General features: G+C 27.6%; 1 protein-coding gene across 1 annotated transcript in view; it reads left to right on the plus strand.

Moving 5' to 3' along the window:
* LOC100201316 (26S proteasome non-ATPase regulatory subunit 10) overlaps nucleotides 1–16,180 on the plus strand; it is a 36,325-nt gene that overhangs the window by 16,539 nt on the left and 3,606 nt on the right. The window contains exons 4-6 of the mRNA XM_065803239.1: nucleotides 1,784–1,872; nucleotides 8,317–8,397; nucleotides 9,478–9,559. Coding sequence (XP_065659311.1) covers nucleotides 1,784–1,872; nucleotides 8,317–8,397; nucleotides 9,478–9,559 — 252 coding nt within the window. The remainder of the gene's footprint in view (nucleotides 1–1,783; nucleotides 1,873–8,316; nucleotides 8,398–9,477; nucleotides 9,560–16,180) is intronic.

Consider the following 16,180-nt stretch of genomic DNA (forward strand, 5'->3'; position numbering starts at 1 on the left):
ATCATAACAGATATAAACTAACTCTGTTTGTTTTTTTTACCTAAAAATATTTTCAAGAAAATAGTTCTCACAGCAATAAACAAGGGACTTCCAGTTAGGCAACATACTGCAATAGTGATAAGTGTTATTGCTAATTCAGAAGGTGATATTTCTAATTTTGTACTATCTTTTTTTAATTGTATTTAGAGTTGTGGAAGAAGTTGTAAATAAAGGAAAAGAAATGGTTATAAAACATACTGGTTACTTGCACTCTAAATTTAGAACAACACAGAAGTTGACGTTTAATAATTTTTGCAAAATTTTCCCACCCATCTTGAGCTTAAGACCTGTTCCCCTTCCCCCGTTTATTTAATTTTATTCTGATGCGGAGTCCAAAAAAGGAGTCCGTTTTGAACCTTTCTTTCCTTTAATTTTTCATAATTCCAGTTTATTAAGTAACAAATCGAGTAAATTTGACGCCTTTTTTTTTTCTGTTTAAGAAAAGAACAATTCTTTGTAACAGCTATGACTAAACTATTCAAGACAACATTTAAATATAAAAAAAAAAATCAAGCATCAGCATTTTTATAATTAAACTCACCCCAGTAAAATTGCAATATTGTTCAAAATTACAGGTGTTATGTTTATTTTTAAATATTTTAAGTTGTTTTATTGGATTTCTTGCCTCAAAATATGTAAGTCACATACACATTTTCATCTTTCGATTGCACACAGAACAGAAAGATCAAAGCCATTTTTTAAAATGGAGGATTTTTGTTGGTTCAGGGCAAAGTTTGAATAGTCATATCTGTGAAACCATTTAGAATTGGATGATAAAATTTTGCGAATGTTCTTAACTTATTAAAATCTTTGAGTGGTGTAAAAATCAGCAAAAATCTGAGAATTTTCTGTTGCATTTTATAAAAAAATTGGATGTTTTCGCATGGAATTGGTCTTTTATAAATAAACATTGCATTCTAATTGATGAGTGGTTCAATTGATATCACAATTTTGATAATGCCCTAGTTTCCCAAAATGAGCTAGTTTTCATGGCATTAAAATAAAGTTTTCCTTAATAAGGAATAACAATGGCAAAAATATTAAAATAAAAATTTATAATGCTTTTTTGATGCAGAGTTCTTAAAGAGAGCATTTAGTATGCTGAAAAAGAAAAAAATATGCTTAAACATTATTTAAACAACTAGTTTATATTACCCAATTTTTGGATCCAAACCCTGTAAATTTTTTAATATTTGTTTTCATAGTTTTAGTGATATTTTTTCTTGTCACAAAAAATCTGAAAAAATAACTGGAAAAAAGCAAAAACTGAACTGTCAAAGATATATAGCTTTTTTAAAAAATCACTATAAAGTATTACCAAATACCATAAAAATAAATTAGCAATTTAAAAATTAACTTGAAAAATACAATATTTTTTAAGGTATCAAAGGTACAAGTTATATTGACTGTAGTTGTCATATTTCACAATATTACTGCCATTTTGCTTGTACTTCTTCTATTTTAGCTTTTTCAAACCTGAACATAACATATAGATTCCATAGGAACTATATGTTTATGTTCAGAATTTAAAAGTAGTCATCACTTTGAGGCCAGTTAAAACTTTATTAAAGACTTTTCGGGTGGAGAAACTTAACTTCAGCATCTTCTTTCAGGTTGTAGCCCTCAGAATTAGGGTCAGCTATTGGTTTCAGTAACATTGCTAATCAATCTTTCAATCTTTCCCAATTACTAATTTGCTGTTTCCCAATTAATCATTTAATTTTTTACTTTTTTTCATTTTTAGATAGCTCAACTATTGATTACTTCAGAGGCAGATGTTAATATACAAGATAGAAATACTTCTGCAAGCCCCCTTCATAGAGCTGCTTCATTGTAAGCAATAGTTTTTGTGGGTTTTTAGCTTTGTTGTGCAAAAAATAAACTCTAAACCATTAATTAAAAAATGTATGCATAGTTATATAAAAAGAGTATACATTATATATATGCAGTAAACTGTTTATACTTGACCCACTACTTGAATTCCTATTTTGGATATCTATATACCAACAATGTCCTTTGGGAACAACTTTTGTTCTCAAAGGATATTGCTGTTTCGAATTAATGTTTAAAATAAATAAAAACACAGATTATAAATAAATGAAGAGTTTTAATTTATCATGTGGATACATCAAAATATTTTCAATGATTACAATCTTTTTTTTAAATGGTACAGTGATTGTTATTTAAATTTTCTTTTGCTAATGTAAACAATACTGTTATAAGAATTTCAATTATTTTATTCTCTATTTAAAAAAAAATCATTTGCAAAAGTTTTCATTAAGTTCCAAATAAAATAATCAAAATTGAAACCAAAAAAATTATTAAAAAGAAAAAGAAATTAAAAAGAAATAAATTTAATAAAAAATGTCAACAGATTAGAAAAAAGTATTATTTTGTTATTTCAACTCCTAAAGTTGTGAAATGTATGATTTTGTTCACTAACAATTACTGTTATCTGATGAAACAATTTTTTGTAAACATACAACAATGGTTTTTATGATCTTTAATTAACCTTGAGATCATTTGAACCACTGGTTAGTTATTTGTAACATTGCACTTATATGATTTTGCCACATGAGTTTTATAACCTATGTGATTTGATATATTTAAAATTATATACATTATTTTTAACCAAAAAATACGTCTGCACAAAGGTTTGTGCCTACTGAGTCCAAATGATGCCATATATGTAAGATTTCCATACGGATGGAAAAAAGATTAGCAGTTTGTATAGTGGCTCACTGGCATGTGTGTTTTTGTCATCAACATAATTTCAGGCAATTAGTATAATCTTTAGTTTATAGCCCAGTCAAACTAGATTTTGACCTGGAAAAATTAGGTGCAAACTAAAAACTAAAAATATCTGAGCTTGTGGATCACCTAGAAACATGATTCTTGTGTCTTGTATTATGTTTGTGAGGTCAAGGAATTCATCTTTGACATTTTTAGTTTTATAAAAAAAAAGAAATGGTTCTCAAAATCCAAGATAGTGGCCAGACTGAAATGCCTAATATCACACCAGTATACCAGTCTTAAACAAGTTTGCTTGGCAGAAAATGTTATTGTATATACAAATATTTAATAAAGAAACCTGAATCTTCTAACAATATCACACTGTTTATAGAATAACAGCTTAGCTACACGTAAGTCAAAATGTTACAAAAATATCGTAGTCTTTATGCAAGTTGTCTTCGTTTTTAGCAGAACAAGGAGGCACAAGAGAATTTTTTATCAAATCACTTGAAAAATCAACTTTTATTATCAAAAAGATTTTTCAGGATTGGTCTACCTGCTATATGTGTTATACTCTCCCTTGATATTTTGTTTAGTTCATGAAAAACCAGACAGTGACCTGTAATTGGGTGAAATATGTGTTGATTTCAAACAAGGAAAGATTATCTTTCCTTCTACCAATAGACCATTGTTGTTTTATGTAATTTTTAAAGGATCCCGACAAAACCCTTTAGTTGATACATAATGCACTGCTATTATTAAAAGTTTGACAACTTCAACTTAATTAACTGTAATCTTTAAACTTTCATGAGTTTGCCAAGTAATAACCATATTACTTTTCTCATTTTTTGAAAAATTTTCAGATCTTGAGTTGAAAAAAGGCAATAAGAAAGATACTTTGAAAATGTTTTTTTTTTAGCCATGTAAGTCGAACATCATTTTTTATCAGAATATAGTTTCAAAAAGAATTGTTTTTTAATATACAATGGTTTGTATTCCGAATATTTAGCCAATAAAAAAATCATTAAAATGATTCCAAAACTGTGCTGTCCTAACACTATCTGATGGTGCATAGATTTCTAATGCATTACTACACAAGTTACTTACAACTTGTTTAGCTAAACAAACGTTTATTGTTGTAAATGAGTTATTTCAATGTGCTCAACAGTTAGCTCAACACACGCATGCAATCGATATTTTAAATTTATAGGCAGTTGTTAATTTTGCAGGTAATCCCAAACAGTAATGTATTATTACTGGATAATAGAAAATCCTTTTGAGGTTTTTAAATATTTTTGCTGATGTTTCCAAAACAGGTTCATAAATAGAGAAATCTGACTTTTATAAGCTCCTGACATTATTTGAGCTAAATCACTTTCAATATTTTTACAGATAGCTCACTGAGTGTTCAGTCTCCTGCTTAATCAAAGTTAATTTATTTTTTATTTCTTTATTTTCCAGACGAATACTCTGTAATGTAACAGAGATTTATATATAATTGGAGCATTTAGTTTAGCAGGGAATCTAACATTGGCTTTTTTTTTTTTAAATATATGAGTTTACTTTTTTCAATTTTTTTGCTTTGAGAAAAGCAACTACTTTGCATTTACTCAATCAGCATAATACATGACTGCGATTAAAATTACTGTCTGATTTAATGGAAATTCTCTTGTTAATATAAAGATAAATCAAATTGTTTTTGAAATACAATATTTAATTTAAGAATTAGATTTTATTGCAAATACGGGGTGAGCTGAAAAAAAGCAACTTAATTTACATATAATAAAAAAAAAATTTAAAGTAAAACTTTATTTTTTATTTCTGACAAAACTTTATAAAAAAAGAATATTTAAAACAAAGTCAAATAATACTTTTTACTCAAAAACCTTCTCTTTCAATAGTTTATTTCTATGAAACTCCTTAAGCTATAGCAGATTTTTTCAATGTGGTCTGCTGAAATTCTGTTCTATGCTTTGACCAGGGATGTCTTCAGTGTCTCAATATTGGGAAGGGGTTTGTAACAGGCATCAGTTTAAAGTTTTGCTCAGATAAAATAGTCTAGTCGGTTGATGTCTGGCGAGTTTGGCAGCCACATTTTCTTTGGCTTAAAATTTCTGATGTTTGACCTTAGCCATTCCTGTCTTTTTATATTTGCCATGGAGCCTTATCTTGGGTAAACACTACCTTGCCAACAGGGTTGAAAGTTTTAGATATGTTTCTAAGGTTTTAGGTATGTTTCTAGAATGTTTATGTTAGCAGTAGTGTCAAGTATGGCCTCTTTTCAAGCAAAACCAGGGGCATTTTTTTCGGCCTGAAAATATAACAGCAAGAACCATTACCTGATTAGAATGTGTTGTCTTAAAACTGTGTTGGTATTAGCCAGGAATGTTATCACCATGCCATCTGACTAAAACCCTATCATTTTGATGTTTTGAGATCATTTTGATGTTTTGAGATCTTGTCTACTGTAAAAAGTGTTTTATCTTTTTCAACTCTATTGTTTCAAACATTATAATCAGCATGCCTTTTTTAAGAAAAACAAGAATATGCTTGCATCTGACCAACCGTTTTTGCATGTTAGCAGAAATGAGTGATGGTTTAGCATTCAAGCCAATGACCTAGCTCCAACATCATCTTTTAAGAGTATTCTTGTTGTTGTATTTCCCATGTTCACCCCCTTGGACATCTTGCTGATTGATCTCACAGGGTTTCAAACAAGCCTGGCTTTTCAGCCCTAATTGCAGCTGGTATTCTTTTTTATCTTGGTCTTTCACTGTCTTTTTTCTTTTTACATGACCACATGTCTGAAAACAAAATTGAACATGAAAAACTGTTGCTCTATGTACAACCAGAGCTTTAGTAACTTATTTGGTGGAATTCCAACTCTAAGAAGTTTAATAGTTTGTTTATTTCTTGAATTCATTTTTACATTTTTTTGAAAAAAATTTTTTTTTTTAAAGATGTCTAATTGGCACTTTATCTATAAAATTCAAAAAGTTTTGGAAGTTTTATACCAACTTTACCAAACCTATACTGGTTTAACGCAAATTTTCTATTTGATTTAGTCGCAAATTTTTCATTTAATTTAGTCGCAAAATTTTTTAGCTTACCCAGTACATATTTATTTGAGAAAATAGATAAGACCATCAAAATAGATTTGATGCGGAAATAGCACATAAAATTTGAGACTAGCTTTAATTTGCAATAATTAATTAGTAAGTTTGATAAAATAATTAGTATTAGGTATCAAATTCCTTTATCAAGTAGTATATAAATTGTCTGATTATTTTTGTTTAAATAACAATTTTTAAAGCCAAATCAGAAAGCCCTAAAAAGTGATGTGTACATTTTTTTATCAAAAAAAGCATGAAAATGGAAAGCATGTTATTTCGAAGCATTTCATGATGGAAGGCTACTCTAGCGCTACATTTTATAGTTATATGCACGGTTACAATCAAAATAAACCATGGAGTCGGAAACCTGGAAGTGGAAGAAGGTCTACCTTTGATACAAAAAATGACCGCATCAAATTAAGAACAATTTTTAATCATTGAAGAGGTTTCACTTTCAAAGGGTGCTAGAAGGCTTGGTTGTAGTAAAAGCAATATCGAACAAATGTTAAAATGCATTAAAAAGCCTTTGTTATAAAAGATAAGGCAGAACTCCTAAATGGAGGCTTTGGGGTCACCAAAAAAGTAGTCAACCTTATTCAAAATATCATGACCAAATTTATTATTGATGATGATTCTTACTTTACTTTGTCAAATAGCAAGCTGACTGGTAATAATACATACTATTCAAATGATCGTATGGCATTGCAAAATTTGAAAAAAAAAAATTTTTATGGATCCCCCACGAGGGGTCACATCGATTTACATTGTTCCTTCTGGCCAAACAATAAACCAAGAGATCTATTTAAAAGAGTGTTTTTAAAAGTGCTTGCAACCTTTAATTAATAAATATTATTGAGAAACTAACTACATCTTTTTGGTTAGCTTATAACATTCACTATGCTAATTCAGCTTATTATTTAAATTATTAGACTTAGCTATTGATTTTAAAAAACATAAGATTACATTTATTTATGAAATTTTATTGCTTTTTTTATTGCTTGAAGACCCTGTACATCTATTTACAAGCAACTCACTAGACTCAAATATATTTAAGCAATTATATTCAATAAAATTATTTTTAAATATTTTTTTTAACTAATTTATTTAAATATTTTTGAGTTACCAAACATATTGATAAAAAATATATATAACTAATAAAATAATTAAATAACATTAAAATTATATTAAATAATGTGAATAAAAATTGTTTAGAATGAGCCTGTCCTTGCTCTTTTATGCAAACTGATATAAAAGTATTATCTAATAATGTATAATTTTAAATAATAAAATGTATAAATGCATGATATTCACTATGTTATTTCAGTAACAAATTGGCTAAAAACCCAGAAGGTACTATTTGTTCAAATAAAGGAAAACCTAGTAAACTTGCCAGAAGCTCATACTATAGAGGATTTTTAGGCAATACACATTAGGCAGTACACATTCTGCTTAAGCAGAATGTGTACAAGGATGGATGGTCTATAAATGATATATTGAAGTTTAAAGCCAGTCTCAAATTTTATAGTACAAGTGTTATGTTTCGTAGATCTTTTTTTTGTATATATTGAGTGATCATCTGGAATGAGAGAGAGCCAAGAAATTATATTAATGGTGAAGGAAAAACTATCATCATCATATATTTCAATTCAAAGACATTGTTAGATGATTCAAATCAAAGATGCAGATTAGATGCATGTTGGATGCAGATTCTTTTTGTATAGGTCAAATTTCAGTAATGATCTTATAATGTTATTATAAGATATCATATCTAATAGATAATGCTTTTCTAAAATAAAAAGATGCCTTATTTCTATTCGAGTCCTTAAACTTAAATCTTCAACAGGATCTTAAAGAATAATGGCAGACATTTCCATCAAGAAGTATTAAAACTATCATTAGCAACTTTAAATATTGAAACCTCTTTATGTCTTCTAGAAGCGCTGCATCTATAAGTACAACAATTAGCACCAGGCATTCAAAGTATTGGATGAAGATTATAATTAAAATATAATTTTAACAAGCTTTTCATAGATAAACAGTCTACAAAAACTAACTTTGTGTACTCGGCAACGAACTGGACGTTTACAAAAATGCAAAAAAAGAGTTGATTAAAGGAATACAGCATGTGGCCAGACAAGTGGTCTTATGGCCTCACTTCTTATAAGTGGTCTCACTTCTTATAACTAAGATCAAAATAACTAATTTTGTTAAGTGTTAATTAAAAAATAAGCAACATTAAATACTTCATAAATTTTTAAAATACAATCTATTAAATACTTTATAAAACTATATTTTTTCTAATAAAATTTGATATCAAATGTTTCACACTATAAAAGTATTTTAAAAGTATTTATAAACTGTTTTTCTAACTTGATTTATTTTTACTTTTGCGTGTTTTACTTTGATAAAAATGTGGTTTTTTTAATTTTAGAGGGAATATAAAAATTGTAAATCTATTATTAGACCATAATTGCAAAATAGATATTCAAGATTCTCAAGGAAACACACCATTGTATGTATTTTTGTTGTTGTAAGATTTGTACTTTTATATGACAATTCTTAATTAATATGTTGAGAAAAAAAGTTTTAATTAAACTTAAATATCACAACAATGGTTTGATGTTTTACCAGAATATAAATTTATATATATATATATATATATATATATATATATATATATATATATATATATATATATATATATATATATATAATATATATATATATATACACACATATTAAATGTTGACATCTTCAATAGATTTTATTTATATAAATATTTTAAAATAAAACTTTTTTTTTATGGATTAATTTTGTTATCAAGTATATTAAAAAATGGTAATGGTTTTTAATGTACTTGCGTATACTGATAACGAAGGTATCAATACTCCCTCGAAATATTGTAAAAATAAATATATTTTTAACAAATAGAAATTAATCCACAAAAAGCAGTTTTATTTTAAAATATATATATATATATATATATTTATGTATGTATGTATGTATAAAACTAAAATGCGTGTTTAGATAAGCACTGCGTGCTGTGGGGGGCTTCAGTTCATACATTGGCTATCTTTTAGCCTGCTTCCACAAAGGAGTTTTGCTACATCCCCTAAAGTTTAGCATGAGGCAGCAATCTTTTTTTTCATTCTTAATTTTTTTCTTCTTTTTTCTGAAATAGCTGTATGCTTTAAAGATTAGTAAAACTAGTAAGCATATGCTTATCTAAACATGTCGGTAGATGAAAATTAATGTGGCTTTACTTGTGTCACTAATGTTTTTAAGCAACTCGAATTAATGACTTCTTCTATATTTTCTGGTCACAGTTGTGAATAATATTCATGATATGGAATGTTATTAACAGACTGAATTTCATACTTATACTAGTTTCAGTGTAAAGTTTACACTAAATGTCACTATTTGTAACATTTAATGTTATGCAAAATATTGCATAAAAAAATTAACTGTAGTGTGAATATGTTGAAGCAATTAATCATGTTATTTTACTATTTACATGCAATGATGATAGTAAATGAAATTTTGTGTTGAGTTTAATAGAAAAATTTTTAAGATTTTATATTTATAATTTTAGACATTTAGCATGTGAGGAGGAGAGAGCTGATGTTGCTGAATTATTACATCGACATGGTGCTTCTCTTGTTATTCAAAATAAGGTAGCTTTATACATTTACCTTTTAAAAGTGTATAACTTGTAATTATGTTGAGTAAGATATATAATATTTAAAGTTGACTAAAAGAAGTTTAAATTTCTTTTAAATCTTTTTTGTTTAAATCTTTTTTAAAGAAAGAGGTATGGTTTATTTATAGGATGTATTTTATATATTGAAGAGTAGTATTTATAAGAGGTATATATTTAAAAAGTATTTTTGTTCGTATTGAGTTATTTAAATTTTTAAAACACATGCTATTTTTTAAATTGATCTTTTGCCAGTGCTACTAAGTTATTAGCAATTTAATTAAATTAAATTAAACAATATTAACAACAATGGTCACTATGGTTTCTATTCTTAAATGAGACCAATGTCAATTAATTTAACTTGGCAAATTAAATGGTTACAATTACACAATTCCATTGAAAACAAATAATGTAATGAAGTTAAACCGTAAAAATGATATATTTTAAGAATAAATGTATAAATTATGAAAAATTAAAAAGAAAAAAGAAAATCTTGTTGATGTTTTGTCTAGATGTATATATAATCAAAGCCATATAAAGGATGTGTCAAATAAACCAAACAGTATCCTGTAATAATGTACATTCACTTTTTGATTACTCAAAGTATTGTTTACAGCTTTTGTAAAGCTCCACCTAAAATTAGCAATATTGACTCAGAATCCAAATTACAAAGGTGACAAAGTTGAGCTAGAAAAAGCACAACGCAATTTGTCTGGTTGCTCAGAAAAATTTTATGAATGTTTAAATCTTCTGAGTATTCAGTTTCCCAATATTTGAGTTAATCTATATATAATATACCAGTATTTCAAAATGATTAAAAAATAATAAACAGCTTCATCATAGCTTTACAAATTGTTTAGTGAATTAGTGGAATAAATTGTGTGATAATATCTGCTACAATTTTAAACTGTGCGATGGCTATCATCATGACTGTTGTGACTGCAATGTCTATAATAAAAAACTACAAATTTATTTTTATCTATATTTTTGTAGCATTAACATTTTTCTGTTTTTATATATTTTACTGAAGACATCCACTCAATCTATAATGGATGTCTTAAACAATACTTTCACGTCCCTGGTAGTATTGGGCTCACATCGGGAAGTAATAACATTAAAAAAGAAAGGTGCTGATTATGTAACAGATTGTATATTGTTTCTATGAGAGGTCAGTTGCAAAAGATAATCCAAAAAAACTTTAGGTTGATGACTCAGTAAGAATGTTGGCAACCATTAATATAGGAATTAATATATTATAACCAACAACATATTAATTGAAATAAATATTAGCATTAAATAATTGGGCTTTGGATTCACCAGCCATTTTTAGATTAGATGGCTGTTCTAAGCAATAAAAAGTGACATTTTTCAGGAATGCAGTATTTAGTTTTGTTGTCAAATATGGAGTTTTGTGGTATCTCAGAAGTTATTAGAAATAAAAAAGACCAACATCTTCGAAGATTGTATTAATACTGCAGTTAGAAAAGTGCGATTCAATGATTTTAAAAACTCTTCCAAGTGCACCATTTTAAGCGTATTTATGGAGAAATCAAATACAAAACAGGGTTCGAACAAAAGAGAGTTGAATTACAAAAAAAAAGGTGATTGAGTGTCGAGGTGCACATAAAATAATAGCACATAAAAGAATAGTCAGAGGATTCAAACTTGATTCTGAGACAAATTAATTTAATGTTAATGCATATGTATATGCCCAGGTCGAGCATGTAACTATAGGAATCTTTGTGAATCAAAATGTAGTTACCATTAACACTGAAATTCAAGGTGAAGTAGTGGGGTTCTAAGTTTTCTCACAAAGAGCAAGTAAGTCTGGTGAATTTTACAAGACTTTCCACAAATGAAAAGTTATTTTGAAGACCACAAATGAAAAGTTATTTTGAAGACCACAAATATTGGTAAATAATTGATTAAAGCAATTAGGTGGTGGCGATGGTTTTTTATGTTTAAGGTATTTTAGTCATGTTTTCAGTTATTTTAAGTTGAAGGGGGCATTTGAGCCTGAAAAGAATCTTACTTCTGATAAAGCATAGGGCTCTCAGTGTCTGAACTTCTATATTCATGAACTGTAATTTACCTAATGAATCTACTCTTCGTCTTCAAGAATTAACTCTTACTTTTGATATTTCTTGGAAAGTATATATCAAATCGATTGTAAAATTATCATCAGCCAAATTAGCATCTTTTTATTGTGCTTGCAAATTTCTTACTCAGGATTCTATTTCTATAAGATTCTTTATCTCTATAAATCTCAAATCCGTCCTTGTATGGAATATTTATTGTGACTGTTTCTAAGTGCTCCAAAAATTCTTATTTGTCTAGTTTTTTCCTTCGAACATCAGTTCTTTGAAATTCACTCCCTTCATCTTGTTTTCCTGATTCATATGACTAGCAATCTTTTAAGTCATCTGTTAATCGTTATCTTACTCTATAAACTTTATCTTTTCTCTTCCAGTAACTTCCAAGTCTAATAGTGGTTGCTTGCTGCCTTGTTGGAAGTAAAGATGTTTAAAAAAAAAAAATACACTTCATTGCATTAATAATAATGCTCTGGTATTACTTTTAGTGTCAACTTGACTTTGCCTAGAAAACTGAATCCTATAAGTAGAAATGTGACCATGATGGTTCTGAACCTAATCTAAAATATTTAAGTATTACTCTAAAATATTTAAGTATTACCTACGCATTCAACAACGCATTAAGCAAAAACTTTTATCTTTTAGAAAATTCAAGTTATCTTTTGTAACATTATTTATGTAACACTTTTAAAAAAAGTTGATTCACCTCCCCAAGGTTGTTTTTTTTAAAAAAAAAAAGCAAACAGATTGTTCAATAATATTTTTTTAAATTAAAAAACTTCAAACTAAATATGATTTTGAAAATTAAAAGTTTAAATTTAGTTTCGAAGGAATGCAAAATAGATTTGCAATATATATTAAAAAAATCTTTTTCTTATCATCTACCAACTAGTTCACTATATAAATACTTGTCTCTCCATCATAGATGTAAATACTTGTCTCTCCATCATAGATGTAAATACTTGTCTCTCCATCATAGATTAAAATATGTGAAAATCTCTCCATCATAGATTAAAATATGTGAAAGCAACTAAAAAATTTTTTTTTGTGTTAAGAAGGGAGAAGCGTTTTTTTAACAATTAGATTCAAAATTTTTTTGGTTTCTTATTAATTCAATATGTAAAGTTCATATGATGAAAGTTTTATTTATGAGCATAGATTGTATTTACAAATATCTTACTGGTAACTGATAAAATCTGTTTATTTTTTGAAATCTATTAATTAAATATAATCTTTATTAAAAATAGTTTGAACACAAACATACATATAATTACTATGGGTGAGCTTACACTGCACCAGAGGTTTAAATAAATCACAAACATACATTTGTGGAAGTGCTGTAGTGTTAAAGCGCTTGCTTCATAGGCAAGAAATTCCAAGTTAGATCCCCGCCACATCCCTGGTAGTACCGTGCTCAACTTGTTTCTCCACGCTGCAGCCTTGTTAGTCAAGTTTTGTGTTTTCTAGTTATAGAGTTGAGAGAGGGTTTTAACCACAATTAAGTAGCCTCCTTTTCTGTAGTAATCTTCTTGGCCTTGGGGAGTGATTAATAAAAAAAGAAAATAAGAAAAAACTTTTTGGTGAGTTAACACCACGGCAAAAGTTCACACAGAACACAAATCTGCATATAGTCACCAATGGTTGAGTAAACACAGCACCAGAGGTTCACTCGAGCACAAACATATATATAGTAACTTATGACTGAACAATTACTGTATCTGAAGTTTAGAAAGAACACAAACATATATATATATATATATATATATATATATATATATATATATATATATATAAAACAAACATACATATTTCTATATTATCTTGTGATTTGACATTTAACTAATTTTCCAATTTACTAAAATTTGTTAACTTTAATCAATAATATATTATTAACTTATTTTAAATTTTATTTAATTATATTATAATTTGGTTATAATATGTATATATAATATACTTATAATTGTACCGGTATGGGTTTTTTACAATTCCAGCCGGAACCATGTTTGCCAGAAATATAAATATAATTCCAGCTAGAACAAGAACTATATTTGTTATTTTTTACATCCAAGATTAAAGTGAAAGCATGCTTTTCTTAGCTATATAATTAATATTCATATTTTAATATTTTATATTTTATAATTTTTATTCTTATTTTATTTAAATGTTGTTTTTATATGTTTTTATTTTATGTGTTGTAAATTTTTAACTGCATAATTTTTTTTAACTGCATTATTTATATTTAAAATTAATTCTATATTTTTTATTTTATTTAGATTAAAATATAAATTTTTACTGTATTTGTACTAAAATCATCCTATAGTTTTTAACTATTTAAATTTAATTAACATTTGAACATCGAAAAATGTCTTCATTTTCTTCATTTGTTTGGAGATATTTTAAAATAAATGATGTCACAAATACATTAGCAGAATGTAAGTTATGCCACAAAAATGTTAAAAGTGGTAGCAGCCTAAAAACTTTTAGCGCAACACCACTTCATATGCATTTAAAAAAATATCAAATGGATACATATGATGAGGCTAAACAAGAAGAACAGAAAAAGAAAAAAAAATCAAAAAAAAGACACCACGAGAGAGAAAATTGGAAGTAATTTAGTCGCAGACACAAACTAGCATAGATGATTTTGTTCCTAAAAAAATTTGGAGGATAAAGGACTCTCACTCCTCCAAAGTTATTCAAAGAATAATAAATTTTATTGTGATGGACAATCAACCTTTTTCTGTAGTTGAAGATCAGAGATTTATTGAACTGATTGCTCACTTGCAACCACAATACCTAATTTCAAGTAGAAAGTTTTTTAAGGAAACAATGCTACCAGTATCATGAAAAATTAAAAACCGTTTTATTTAATGACATTTCTGCAGCTGACATATTTCATAGTGAAATAGTACATATTTAATGTTGGATAGAATTGAGACTCTCAAAAGATCTATACTACTTTACACAGCAGACCACCCTCATTTAATAAATTTACTATTAAGTTCAAGTTAATTGGAGTAGGGCTCGGAGAAAACCAGAGAATTTCAAAAAACCAGTTTTCGGTTTTTTCAAGTTTTAAAACCGGTTAACCGGTTTTTTTTAAATTGTAAAACTGGTTTTACACAGGTTTTTATATTACAAAAATGAACTTTTATTATTAATCGAAAAATCCAACATAACCTACTGAAATTTTTTACTGGAATTGGATTTGTAAACTGAAGAAAACAAAAAAGAGTCTAAGAAAACAAAATTTAGCAAGATCGTTTTTTTTTGACAATAAGAATAGTTTAAAGTGCACTGCAAAAAGCACACATAATAAAGCAACTGTCACTTAATAATCATTTTTATAATAAAGTAATATTTTAGGAAGACTAGTGCATCCAACAGATCAAATTTCATTGAAGAACGTAATTTTGTACAGAAGTTACCGGCAATTGAAAAATACTCTTGCTTTCTGTTGATGTAGGTTGTATCGATTCCAGAGCATTTAATAAGTTTTGGACAGTTGTCAATTTTGTCTTAGTGACACATTTTTAGTTCATTTTGAAAGGATGAAACAAAACTGTCTTTGTTTGCCTTTCCACATGCTTTTGGAACCTGCAACACTTCATATATTGATTTATGCAATTGCTGCACTAAAGATGGCGATTCTGATGCTGTTGCTATCAGCTCAACTTGATTTTCGTTCATATCCTCATTTATAGTTGGTTGTAAATCTGGATCATTAAATAATTTTTCAGCTAATATTGTTGCTAAAGACAATGTAGCCACCTTAGGCAAGTATGAAAGTTCCACCAACTCTGTTTTTAGAAAATTTCTACACTGTAGGAGTTTATGCAATGTAATTAATTCTTTATTTCACCTTTCTGAAATTCTTATTTTCAAAGAATTATTTGTATAAATCCTTTTCATTGTATAAATCTTCATGCCCTATTTCTTCCAGTGCGTTTTTTATGCAAGCTTTAAGTTGCACAAATCTTTCCATCATAGGTATAAGTGAGTTCCATCTGGTTCTACAGTCTAATATAAGTGAAAGTTTTTTGCCATTTATCTCTTCAACATATCGTTTTAAAGGTCGTTTTTTACTGGGGACCTTCTGAAAAATTTGATAGCCTTTCTTGAGTTTTGTAATACATCGTTAATGTTTGCATCTTCGAAACTGTATTCAATTTCATTATTACAGACAACATCTATATCTAAATTATGATCTCCAGAAAAAGAGTTTAACTGATTTTCAGTTTCCTCATCAGAATCTGAACTGTCAGAATCTGATATTTTATCAACTGGGTTATCGACTACAGATACTTTTTTGTAAAAAGTGTCTAGAGCAGCTATACGAATAGCATGATTGATGCAAAATTGGTTTTCAATTCCAATTAATTGTCCATATTTTTTCATAATGCTAGCTACGTCTTCTGTTGATGTCAATATATGACTAAATTTAATACCATATTCCATCAGTTTTTGTTCAACTAATGACTGAACTTTGTATGAATCATGTGAAT

Source organism: Hydra vulgaris, chromosome 08 (genome assembly GCF_038396675.1).
Source record: "Hydra vulgaris chromosome 08, alternate assembly HydraT2T_AEP".
NCBI classification, from domain to species: domain Eukaryota; kingdom Metazoa; phylum Cnidaria; class Hydrozoa; order Anthoathecata; family Hydridae; genus Hydra; species Hydra vulgaris.